This window comes from Lepidochelys kempii, chromosome 6, assembly GCF_965140265.1.
Source record: "Lepidochelys kempii isolate rLepKem1 chromosome 6, rLepKem1.hap2, whole genome shotgun sequence".
Lineage (NCBI taxonomy): Eukaryota > Metazoa > Chordata > Testudines > Cheloniidae > Lepidochelys > Lepidochelys kempii.
In genome coordinates, this window is record NC_133261.1 from 40,463,125 (window position 1) to 40,477,036 (window position 13,912).

At 40.8% G+C, this 13,912-nt stretch overlaps 1 protein-coding gene across 1 annotated transcript in view; it reads right to left on the reverse strand.

The window, feature by feature from the left end:
• SPON1 (spondin 1) overlaps positions 1–13,912 on the reverse strand; it is a 316,618-nt gene that overhangs the window by 266,091 nt on the left and 36,615 nt on the right. The window contains exon 3 of the mRNA XM_073347696.1: positions 1,686–1,819. Within this exon, the coding sequence (XP_073203797.1) occupies positions 1,686–1,819 (134 nt within the window). The remainder of the gene's footprint in view (positions 1–1,685; positions 1,820–13,912) is intronic.

Consider the following 13,912-nt stretch of genomic DNA (forward strand, 5'->3'; position numbering starts at 1 on the left):
ATCAAATAATAAGACAGACAAACCTCAGGTGGATACAGCAAAGATGCAGGTAACACAGAGACAGTTATGATTAGTATAATAAGCAGCAGTCACAGCACTCCAGCTGCCCAACCCTTGTTAAAAGTTTTGTAGGAATCGTGACATTTATGGGTGTTAAGAATTAAATTTGGCCTAGCTAAATGTTTCCTGTAGCTTTTACTGCATTAAACATTTTTCACTTCCTGTTTCAGACACCAAGAGACAATGGGTGATGCTTCAGGGTCAAATGCCTACAATGTGCTGATAATACAGAGCAATATAACTCATTCTCATCAGAACAAAACACCACCATCAACTAGTTACCCCAATGTCTGGAAGAAATACACACCTTGAGGAATAAGAAGGGCTCAAATACAATCAAAGTAAGATGAAGGTGATGCTGGTGGACAAGGGGAATCATCTCTCTTTAAACAGTGCATTGACACTGAACGAATCTTCTTGGAAATGCTGATGGGACCCTTATAACACCATTACATTCTACACCAGAGGTGGGCAAACTATGGCCCGCAGGCCACATCCGGCCTGCGGGACCATCCAGCCCAGCCCCCGAGCTCCTGGATGGGGAGGTTAGCCCCCTGCCCCTCCCCTGCTGTTCCCCGTCCCCCGCAGCCACGCCGCCGCGTGAGCAGCACTCTGGGCGGCGGGGCTGCGTGCTCCTGCAGGGCAGCGCATCTGGCTCCGGCCGGGCAGCATGACTGCCAGACATGCTGCTCTGAGTGGCAGGTAAGGGGATCGGGGGGTTGGTTAAGGGGCAGGGGGTCCCGGGGGGGGGGCAGTCAGGGGACAGGGAGCGGTTGGATGAGGGGGAGGTTTGGGGGGGTCAGGGGACAGGGAGCAGGGGGGTTGGATAAGCGTGGGAGTCCTGGGGGGCCTGTCAGGGGGTGGGGGGTATGGATAGGGGTTGGGGTGATCAGGGAACAAGGAGCAGGGGGGATTGGATGGGTTGGGGGTTCTGACGGGGGCATTCAGGGGGCAGGAAGTGGGAGGGATTGGATAGGGGGCAGGGGCCAGGTGGTTTGGGGATGCACAGCCTTCCCTACCTGGCCCTCCATACAGTTTTGCAACCCCGATGTGGCCCTCGGGCCAAAAAGTTTGCCCACCCCTGTTCTACACCATTCTTAAATTAGCTTGCAACACAGTGGACAGCATGTGGCAACGTTTTGTTGTGACTTTAAATCAGGAAACAAAACAAATTCCTGTCAAAAACATCCGGTTGCTGATATAACACAGTGCTTTTCTGAGCGATATTGATTAATTTGAGAAAATGCAGGTACCATAGTGCAGCCTGATTGACGTGCTTGGCTAAAATTTAAGGATTTACCAGCATTTCAATCATGCCTCCAATATTATGCACATAATTTCCTCAAAAAATGTTTACAAGACTAACTGCCTGATTTGTGGGTGAAGTCTTCTAAAAGCTACGCTTCTAAATTGGTGTAACTGGGGACACATAGCTGTGCCCGGAATATTGAGTCTGGTTTTTTTACAAATGTAGGCCAAATAGTTGCAAGAGAATTTTGTGCAGGTTAAACTACTGCTGACTCATGTGTATAAAAACAGGCATCAATGTATTGTAAATCATATTAGACTTATTGTAAATGGAACCTGGTTTTACTTGTAACTTGGATCCATGTGAAAGTACTTACTTCAGAATTACACAGCCTGTACCAACAGGAGGCGCTGTCCAGAAAACGTGAATGCGTGTCCGTCTTCTTGGAGTACTCTCAGTAACAGCAACAGGACAATTACTCATGAATTGTGTTTCTTCTTCATCTATAATCTGAAGAAATATAAAGATGCTTTCTATAATAAATGTGCTTAGGAAGTGTTTTATGTCAGTTTGTGTTTCCTTTAACTGGAATTACCTGTAACTATATTTTTATAGATCACCAGTCTTTCGCAGATAGGGTTGTAACAGTCAATTAATCCATTAAAATAAACAAAATGAAACCAGAACTAACAAAGAAATGTTCTCAAGTTATGGGAAGTTGCTCATTTCTGACTATGGCTGTAAATCAACCATATCGGGACAGAGTTCCCAAACTTTTTGCCAGCTTGACCCTATGTTAATGAATTATTTCCTCTCAGAACACCAGACAGCAAGGAAAATAACATTTTGAAGAGCAAAATAGCATCCTCCACACAGCATGACCTCACACACACCATACACATGAGTACACGCTGTGTGGGGGACACTGTTTTGTTCTACAAAATGGCATCCTTTATGGATTATGCCTCACACACACACACACAGTCCATGAGAAATCATGTGGTGTGGAGCAAAATGGCCTCCTCTGAACACTAGGGGTCGCCACAACCCCATCTGCTGGTGGCACAATCCCATTTGGGGTTCTGACCCACAGTTTGGGAACTGCTGATGTAAGATTAAGTTGGCCTTGATAATTGCAACTTCACATAAATGTTTACAGACAGAACGATAACAAAATTTACGTCATTTCCACTATTAGTGTTGTAGCAACTGGAGTTAGTAGAGAAAACATGTTACAGTGGGCAGTTTCTCATCAAACATCTGTGTAAATCCTACTATACTCAAGGTGTTATGCCCAACACGACCAGTAAGTTGTGAATCATACTTTCATCTGTGACATAGCTTCATTCCAGATTCCAGTATGTGAAATAATATGCATAAATTAATGCTGTATAGGGTTGGTTACTGGTAAACGTAAGAGAAGTGAAGTGAAGAAATAATATAATGTGACCATATTTATGAGCCAGTTGTGATAGTAAGCTGATCCTCTGCAGGAACAGGAGCTGTGAAACAGAGTTTGAATTAGAATTTGCAAGACTCTGGTTTTGGCACCTGTGCAAATATTTTTTTACAATTTCCTCTAGTATTTGTATTCTATGGGTTTCAGTTGGAGTCTGATTTTTGAACAAGCACAAACTCTCAAAGACAATTCAGTTAAAACTGCCAAGTTTTGTTTGGAACCACACAATGCTGTGATTTTGAGAGGCTGAGCTTCAAAATCAGAAAATGGCTTGCCTTGACTTGGCCTGGCCAAGGGTGACTCCAAACTGGGTCCAGTTTACATCAGTGAGTTGCAAATCTTACGCAACCATTCAACAAATCTTTTCTGAATTTCAGGATTGTAACTGGGCACATTTTTTGTGGCTGCAGGTTTTAATTGCTAACTTTTTGCTCAACTCTATTCACCATTGTATACATTCTGCAATTAATGTTGCTTTAACTGATGTTCTGGTACAACGGAGAGCATTTCACATACTGTAGAAAAGGGAATATCTGTAGTTTGACCAGATTTTCATTCAGAGGACAGGTGAGGTCTATACTAAAACAACTGGCACCCTTGTTGGCAATCTCAAAAGAGTGGGCAAACATTGGGCATAGAGCTAGAACTCCTTTCATTTTAGGTCAGGGTGGAGGTGCATTGGCACAAGCCAGTGTGGACAACCCTCTGTTCTTCTTAGTCTATAGATGAACAGATGATTGTGGATTCTAGGGCCATTACTCTTGCCTCTTTTATGAAATCTAAGAAAATAACCAAAAATAAAAAAAATGAATATATAAATTCAAGGAATGTATGTGGATACAATTGTTTTTTATTAACGATATCTAATACCCATATATTTTGTCCATCACATTTATTGATTTGTCTCACACCCGTTATGAAACACATATCACTGCCAAACGATCCCACTAGATGTGAATTTTGTAAATTGTTAACATGAAATGTTGAGAATATGAACTGCTGTGAACAAACATAGGTCAGGCACTATACTGGTTTTTTTCCCCACTTCTATTTGACATGATCTAATGGTCTAAGCACCAAATGGCACCCGAAGTCCTAAACTGGAATCTTGGTTTGACACAGAGTTGTACTTATCCTATCTGCCTCAAATTCCCCATCTGCAAAATGGGGGAAATAATATTTATCAGCCTTCCTCTCAAATGTTCTGAGGGTTAACTGCTCAGCGACTGATTGGGATTCCCTTACTTATGTTGCATAGTACAGGCATGGCCACTCATAATCCTCTTCTGCCTCACTTTCCTCCTTCAAGAGGAGTCCCCTCAGCCTTCCCCACATGGGTCAGTGTTGGTAATGTGGCTTGGCCCCTTGGCCAACTAACTAAACAAATTTAACCCCTTCCAGAGTAACAAAAGTCCAAACAAAGCCAACTCGCAACAAACAAAAGATGCTTCCTCTTGGGCTACTCTTCAGACATCCTTCACGGCTACCTTTAAGTCTTTTTCTCCTCTGAGATAAAGGGCTGACTCCTAAACTGTTTTCCCTGGAGTCTTTCTTACTGTCTACCACTCACTGGAGTTCCCGGCTTCCTGCAGATCCTACCTCAGAGCTTCCCGCAGGAGCTTAATCTGTTTCCTGTTGTTCTTCCCTTTGAGTTCTCTTACCCCTTTTTATGAGACTCAGGTGTTCACCATCAGGCTGGGAAGCAGCTAATTATGGCATAGGCAAGGCTTGCTCCATTTTCCATTAAAGGGGGTGAGTCATTCTGTGATAGTACTTTACTCTGTAAACAGTCCCATGTATTTCAACGGGAATTTTGATTGAGTGAAGAATGTGAAATTTAGCCCAGGCTGCATAACTGGGGACAGATCAGGACCAGAATTATTAAGCTTTTCATAGTACAGGGATTTTCTTCACACCACTGTAAGATATTAATATCATTATTTTCTCTCATGTTAGCCCACAGTGGTATTTCTTAGCAAATGGACTTCATTTTCAACTTATTTCATTAAATTTTACATTTTAGCTTGTCTCCCATTACATTGTGTTTTAAAACCCAGAGAGTGTGGGAGAATAAAGACAGGGAAAGAAGAGGAATTGGATTAGTTTTGCCGAAGGGTTATGTCTTAAGTTATGGCTCTGAGAAAATGAAGTAATACAGTGCCTGCTTGGCTAAATAGGTCTGATCATCTAGAACATGTCATTCTACACTCCATGGTGATTTATATACCTATCAACATTATTATGTTTCAGAGGGAAAGAATATCAATCACAGATACTTGAAGCAACAACACTTGTTTAAATTTACTTCCTTACAGTCATACTGTGAAATATATTCTATTTTTGTTTTGTTTTGTTTCTGGTGTCTGCTTTTCATTTTATATACCGATAAAATTATGAAAAATTAACACTCATTTCCAGCATTTTAGCACAAACCCAGACTATGTTAAATTATTAATGTTAACTAATAACTAGTAGGTAAATATTATTGTATGATTTAAATAACATATCTACTCAGTTGAAATAACTTTACACAGCAAAAGTGTTATCATAAAGTTGTTATGGATGAATGACTGAAAATCCCATAAACCTACATGGGAGACAAGGTGGGGGAAGGAATATCTTTTATTGGACCAATTTATGTTGGTGAGAGAGACAAGCTTTCAAGCTTACACAGAGCTCTTCACCTGAAGAAGAGCTCTTTGTAAGCTCAAAAGCTTGTCTCGCTCACCAACATAAGTTGGTCCAATAAAAGATATTACTTTGCCTATTACCCAGGGTTATCTGAACCCAAAGCTATGGTAACTAATCTCTGTTTTTCAGGCAGTGTCAGGAAATAAATCAGTGAGGGGACACAGCATCTCCGTCTGATAAATTATTGATACACACAGGAGTGCTTTTACTCACAAATCCGTATTCTTATTGAGTACAAAGCACATATTAAAACTAACAATAATCTAGAAGCACCCCAAATATAATTACCCAAAATATGTGTTTGCAAATAGTGCAGGAATTATGCAAAATCTGAAGTGATAGCGAGTGGCCAGCCTTTCTCCTAGCTGCTAGGGAGATTAGGTGCTAGGGGAAGGTGGGAGAGAGGGAAAGGAGAATACTTGAGGGAGATATATCTGGGAGAGATGAGTGGCAATTGGGGTTTCTTGAAAGGAGCAGAGATTTGGGTGTTTGGAAATAAGGTATCTGTGGCCAAAGGAAGGAGAAACTCAAAACATTTGGAAGGAGGATACAAGAAAGGAGCCACAGGGAAGAGGTGTGTGTAAGGGTATGTTTTCACTGCACAGTCAACCTGAGCTCTTACCTGGGTTTTAACACCCTACCATCCATGCAGAGAAAACTGTGACCTGGGTTTGGAGGTGCTTTAAGACCCAACTAGCTTACCCAGGTGGAGGTATAGGTTGGAGCCCGAGCTTTGGTTTAATTCTGGCTGGAACCTGCCCACTTTGCAGTGAGGATGCAGGCAAAATCACCTGAATACTGATATTCCTTCAGTGCCTTCCCACAATTCCCATGGAAAGACAGACACTTTATCTCACAATTGACAAGGAAAAACCGTAGAGTGCAAAGAACCCACCACAGACCCACATGGGCAGGTGCAGACACAGTGAGGACAGTAACGCAGATAGGGCTTTGCAGTGGAGATGCTTGCACCTGGGTGCTCAGAGACAGGTGCCATTCAAGCACATTATGGTTTATCTTCACTGCACAGGTAAAGGGCATGAGATGAGTTTCAGGGGGGTGGATTTGGTGAGAGGTAGGTGTAACTGGGGTACTTCGGGATGGGCAAGAAAGAAGCAGGTTTGGGAAAGAGGAGAATGAAGAGAGACTGGGGGAAGGAGGGAAATAGAGCTCCCTGCAGGCTGAAAGTTGGGAGGAAGTATCCCCCATTCTTTCCTGAGAACTCTTCTAAGGTCTGGATAATTCCAATATGGATTTGTGAACGCTTAGCCAATGGAGGCCTTAGAAACTTCTGAGATTTCCCCATCACATACAAACACGTCACAGAAAGCAGAATATGCCCTTTATCTCTGCCACCTTATGCCCCACTGATCTGCCCCTACTTTGCTTTCACACCCCTCTCAACGTGCTGACAAAACTGACTTTTGGCTTGTGGGAGAATCAAGCAAGCATAAGAAGAAAGCAAGTTTTCTCCACTTTTCAGCAATACTGCTAAGGCAAAATGAGCAAGGTTCATCATTCAGCTGTCATGCTTTCTGCTGAGATCATTCTCCTCCACTTAAGAATCTGGAAGTGGAAGCTGCATTATTTTTCACAATGGAACAGCAATCAATGCTGGAAAGTATACCTCTAATGGAAGCTACAGCTTTGAACCTCGTTAAATTAATTAAACAGTTGTTCGATCTGTTCTCCAAAAATACAGAGCTATTCAAGAACTGAATTAAAATGCAAAACAGCCTGTCATTCTTAAAAGAGATGGTTTCCTGGGAAAGCTGTAAATACTGTCTAAATTACTGCATTAGTTTCAGCAACACTAGCCCCATATTCTATGGGCATGATGCAGGTAATCATCCTCTCAGAATAGTTATTGTAGCATGAGGATTATGCATGCTTGGAAAAATCTTTAAAGACCATGCTCAACTCACACTGAGCAAGGTGCAATAACTATAGGTAAGCGAAAACATATTAAGGCAAGCTAGATAGCGGCCAGTAAAGGATGAACCTTTCATCTTTATGTTCCTGGGTCCAAATCCAGTTTAGTTTGTGTTTAAAAGTCATTTTTACCAGTTAGTGTTTTTGAAATGAACAGGTGTTCAATCCAGTTCCGACTGGACAAACGGAATGCACAGAAACCAACACTACTACAGATGTCACATCCAGATGCCTAAGATAGGCACTTAGCTACTTTCATATCCCTAGAAATTGTTTTTCCAGATCAAAGGGCAGGCATGCTGGTAGGGGAGTCTGTGCTGTACCTGTGTTACAGACAAATTTTAGTCCTCAGTGCAGTCAATCCAGCACTTTTCACCAGCAATAAATTTCAGAATATTTTTTTTAAAAGAAGTATGGACAGCTAATGCCAAAGGAAGGAGATAAGGTTATAACCATGAGTCAGTGTGACTAACTTGGTGATTATCACTAGATTGGGGGATACTGCAAAAACAGTGCTCACAAACATTTCTTCAATTTCCAAATGGTTGTTTGGTTAGAACGTGTTCATGCCTCTTTCCATTAGCTACCAATTCACACACACACACAAGTGGTTATGTATACTAATCCTATATAACCTACAAAAAACTGATTATTAGTGAGCTGTGAAGAATAGAAAATTTCATAATTAAATATAGAAGCAGTTATATTCTGGAATGTAGATACTGGGACAACAGAAAGTAGCTTGAACCCAATTTCCTTCTCCAATCTCCATCAAAGCAAAAGGGAGCATTACACAAATGTTTGTCTGGGGAAAAAAACCTGCAAAAAAACCTGCAAAGCCTGAGGGCCTCCATAAAATAATGGCTTTGAGGGAAAGTAAAATAGAAACTTTGTCAACAAAGATTACTAATGTATATGGATCTCAATGAGAAACACCTTGACTAGCTGCAAACACTGCGCAGAACCAGCAGAAAATGCCAATGGATCTGAAAGCATCCAAAATCCTGCTTATTTTACAATGCCATTATAAAACTCAGAACCTTGACCAACAAGCTGAGGTGCTGGAGAATCAAATGAGCAGAAGAAATATCCAGATTCTAGGAGTTCCTTCAAGTAAATATAAACCTGACTCAAATACATTTGTTGAAAAGATGGTTCCCTGGAGGTTAAACATCAATCGATGTAGAAAATAGCTCTAGGACCCCATCAGACAGGATGTATCATTACGGCAATGGGGCATTTGTATTAGTGATCCCCTTTTTTACACAGGAGAAAATGATAGATTCCTAGTCAAATTCAGGAAAAAGAGAAACAATCTCTGAGAATAATAAAATTCCAATTTTTTTCTGGAATTGACCCAGATGACGCATGCATGAGAGAAAGAGTTGGCAGGAATAAGACACATGAAATAAAATGTAGAATTTGCAAAATAAATTATAGTTTGCTAAATTCCAGGTTGTCTCTAATGGGAAACCTTACATTTTCTGGAATGGGCCAGCAGTTAGCTATTTGCTGGATAAGATCCTAAGAGAAAGCAAAACCCTTGACCAAGAATCAGGGGCCTCTAAGGGAGAATCTGCATGTGGTAAATGCTGTCTAACACATTAAAGCCAAAGAAATAATTAGTCTTAGTATTCTATTTGTGTCTTACTTTTTTTCCTATTAAGATTTCAATATAATTGGATACAATTGTGCCCTTAGGGAGACTGGTATAAATCTAGAACAACATCCTTGAAGTTACTGTGGATTTAAACCATAATGTGAATTTAAACTGTAATGGAAAGTAAAATTTGGCTCAACGTGTATATAAGGAAAATATTAAAAGGTAGTAACTACTGGTTTCAGGCTTGATCTTGCATTCTTTTTATACCCCACTGGCTTCAGGGGGAATGTAGGGTGTTCAAGGACACTCCTTAGCTGTAATGTGAATGATTAAATATCTTCTCCCACAACCAAGGCAAATCAGAGCAAAGCTTTGAGTGATGGAATCATATCTGCATGCAATTCTATGTAGATGGTTAGTTCAAGAAGTTAAACTAGCAATTAGTTTTCCATACAGTGAAATTTGTTTTACAGTGGTTTGATATAGTATCTGAAGCTGTACAGGAAAATGCCATGATGCTGACAAAATAGTTTAAAAGCACCAAGTTGAAAGAGGGGTTAGTATAAAAAGAAAATCTGTACTGAGGATGAAGGAAGAAAAAGCTCTGTAAAGAATAATGTTCCCATCCCTCCACTGTCACAGTATCTACTTCCATTGCAAGGTCATGGGTCTGGTCCTGATCTTCAGAGTGAGTGATCACATCGGTCAGTGATCACATCTCCAAAACACCAAAACAGCTGCGCTCCTTTGGAACAATTTAGTAGTTCATAAAACCCAAACAAAGTACATGAGAGCGAGATCAGCATTTTTGCTGAGAGTCTTTGGCTTTGAAACTAGGTCCCTCAGGAGGTCAGATTAATTGAGTCTGAGCAAGGGTATGTTGCAAGACCAGTGCTTAATTTGTGCCAGGGCTGAGCCACACCTGTAGGCTTGGCAGTTCATAGCCCTGGCACCTCTGGGCTTGCTGCGTCAGTTATGAAAGTAAAAACATTGCTTGAGCCCCAGCACCTTTTTCACCACAAATTAAGCCTTATGCAAGACCCTTCTCTTTCAGGAAGCTTTCCCACCATAACAAGAAAGGTTGGTATACCCAGGAAAGCAGAGGGACAGAATATGCACAAAGTCCATTTGGGACCTTGCCATGCAGATCTAATTTACCTATGATGCACTTAGATACTATGGTGATGGATGCTATAAAAACCCTGAGCTGTAGCTCACGAAAGCTTATGCTCAAATAAATTTGTTAGTCTCTACAGTGCCACAAGTCCTCCTTTTCTTTTTGCAGATACAGACTAACACAGCTGCTACTCTGAAACCTATAAAAAAGGCAGAAATTGTATTTTATTCCCCCACTGCACCCTAAAGACATGTCTTCTAAGTCAGTCCAAGAGATGGGCAGACGATGAGGGTAAGGTTTGGAAAGTTAAGAACTCCTCTTCAAAAATTTAACAGAACTATGATCCAAGGAAGACCACTGGGTATGATATGCATTAGCACAAGGGCAGGAAAACAAAGTACATGCTCTTTACTCCAGGACACAAGAAATGAATTAAGAATCTGTCTGTGAGAGACTCTCTAAAGAAGGGTTTGAATTCTGTCCAACTGTCCTTTTCTTCCCTAGAATAAGCACTTTCAGTTGTGTGCCTGGCAGAAAAGGCAGTGCTACATGATCAAAAAGAGAGAAACAACTGTAGTCTGAGAATCAAATGCATTCAAGTGTCCCTAATTTACCCAGCTATTATAAACCTTATATATGCTATACTATAGTTTATGTTGTTCTTCAGGGCATCAGATTAAATGAGCACCACCACATTATGCCGACAATGGCCCTTTTCAGTGTGCATTTCCAACAACAAGAGAGGAAGAAAGATGTTTAATGTGCCAAAAATATTAACTATAACAAAGATAAGGCACTCAGCTGCCAGCTTTTCACTCTGAGCACCTTTTCCCTCTCTGAGAAATGATTCAGGAAAAGCCCTATAAAACAGCATATCACTTATTACTTAAGTCAATATATTAAGAAGATAGTGCAAGTATATTGATACGGATAGACAAAAATAACTCGAAAACACTTAGTTGATGTAAAATAGTCATTATCACAGTGTATAATATTTGTGTTATGAGCCAGTCTCAGTAAATTTAATCAATATTTGTAATATGCTGAATTAATCATTATAAGGTTGATGCTGAAGGAATTAGCACCAAGCGAACTGTGTGTGGCCAATTCTTGTGAACGCTATGCAGAAAACTCAAATGACATGACTCTAAAGCAGGTGTCAACCAACATAGATTAATCTCACACACACAATTCCAAAAGAGAATTAAGCTTAAGAAAGGAGCCTGTTTTCTATTAAACTTTCAATAACTATAAAAATGAGAATAATGTGGGAACAACTGGGCAATCTGATTAAAGCTACTTTACTTTCTAATATGTCCCATATTGTGGGATGGATAATCCAAAAATTCACAGATCATAACACATTATAAGAAAATCTCTAAAGCAGTACTCATTCTTATATTGTTTCATAAATATATTAGGCACAAAGAGCTGTCATTAAGCATCAGACCTAAATCTATTTTTTAATTTAAGAAACACCTATTAGGTATGTCTACATCACAATTAGACACCACATCTGGCCTGTGCCAGCTGACATGGGCTTGCAGGACTTTGGCTAATGGGCTATTTAATTGTGGTGTCGGCTTAAGCTGCAGCCCGAGCTTTGGGACCCTGCTACCTTGCATTGTCCTAGAGCCAGGGCTCTAGCCTGAGCCCAAATGTCTACACCACAATTAAACAGCCCCTTAGCATTTGAACAGGACATTGTTCAGAATGATTTTGCCCTTCTCTACCATCACCTTATTGTGTAATAAGGGCTTTTAGGAACTCAAACATTAAACAAGAAGAGGAGGATTTTCTTTACATTTGGTCACAATGGTATGTATACACTGCAGTGGCCCACGGCTGGCCTCTGCTGGCTGACTCTGGCTCACTGAGTTCGGGCCAAGGGGCTGTTTAACTGTGGTGTAGACGTTCGGGTTCAGGCTGGCAGCCAGGCTCCTGAGAGGTGGGAGGGTCACGGAACTCTGGCTGCAGCCCAAGTGGGAACATCCACACAGCAATTAAACAGCCCCTTAGCCCAAGCCCCGTGAGCCCTGAGTCAGCCAGCACAGGCCATCCGCAAGTCACTTATTGCAGTGTAGACATACCCATTGTAACCGCAAAGAAAATCCTCCTCTTCTTGTTTCATTTTTGAGTTCCTAAAAGTCCTTATTACACAATAAAAATCATTCTGAACAATGTCCTGTTCAAATGGTATCTGCTGAGCCTCAGAATACATGGTAAATTCTTTTGAGGACTGAACTTGATTTTCTTGTCTTGGCATGTGAAGAATCAGAGTGTGCCAGCTGCCTGTGGCCCAAGAGAATGCCCTGGCATCAGCAACAGAGCATAAAATTTAGTAGTAGCATAAAGGACATCAGCATGAATAAATTGTGAGAGAAGTTTTCCTGCTGTACTCTGCATAACCAACCAGGCCCTGTGTGCTCTGCGCCGTATGTGGGAAGGGCTCCACATCCAGTTCAGGTTCCATGTTCAGGCTCTTTTTAGAGCAGAGTTGCACTTTGAACAAGAAATTAGAACCCTGTGTAAAACTGGCAATTACAGATTTGGATTAAACATTCGTAAATTCTCCAAAATATTTCCTCATCTAGCTGCATAATATGGATTATTTTTGCTACTGTTAATCTGGAGTAAATCCATTGAAGCAAGATCACAATCTGGTCCATAGAGTCCAAATGCATTCAGTATTAGGGTTATTCATTCATTGTGTGCTAGTAGCGACCTACAGTTCCCAAGTGAGATGAGGGCCCAGTTGCGCTAGTGATATGTTTATATTCAGATATAATTTACATTTGAGCAAGTCACATTTGGATAAGCATGAAACAAACAGAGGGGGAAAAACTGCACATTTTAAGAAATTGTATCCAAACTGAAATTCTCTTCCTTTCTTGTCTCTAAATTGTTTCTCAAAACAATAGCAACCATTCCAGCAGGGCAAAGTAGCTGAAAACTGACTAGCTCTCCCTAATCTGTGTAGAGTCTCCGCATACTGGAATCCCTAGCAGGTATAGACCCATCAGGGTCATTTGGTACATCATCCCCCATCATCTTCCTGCATCATAGTAGGAGTGTTCAGGATGGCAAGGAGACAGGGCTGGGGCACTCTGCACTCTGATAATCCCTGGCTGTCAGATGGCCATGGCCCCTCAGGATCATAGTCAGCATAGATTACAGTAGTCCCATGGCTGCTGTAATCTCACCTAGGCCAGGGCCTGTGTGGGACCAGCCCCCAACTGCTGCACCCAACCAAAACTAGAGGCAGGAGAAAATCTAATCCAAGATCAAAAGTCAAAGCTGGAGTATGAGTTATCACTTAGACTTCCTTGGCTCTTATAGGTTTCTGTCTTAAACCTAAAGGAATTTCAATATAATTTTTTAGCATGTGAATTTTGAATTTTTCCCCTCCCGCATCCTCACATAGCAGGTAGGAAAAGCGTAAAAGAAATCCTGCATGGCAATGTTATAGATGAGTATAGCCATCTCAGAAAAATACTTAACCACAAACTAAAACTTTCACACAAAAGTATGTAGGATTGGTCATTTAGTATTTTCAGAATTAAAGTTTTTAACCTGTTTAAATATTAGGAATAAAAAACCTATTTTGGTATAAGGAATATTTATCTGATTGACAATAATGACTTGTCTCTCAAGCTAGTAAGTACTTTGGTATGCATGCAGAATTTACTGTAGGGACAGAGCCATTATAGTGTCTCTATTCATTTTGATATGTAAATTTTAAGATACATTTATTTATCAAATAATGTGTAATGGAAAAATCATCATCATGAATTTCCAAGG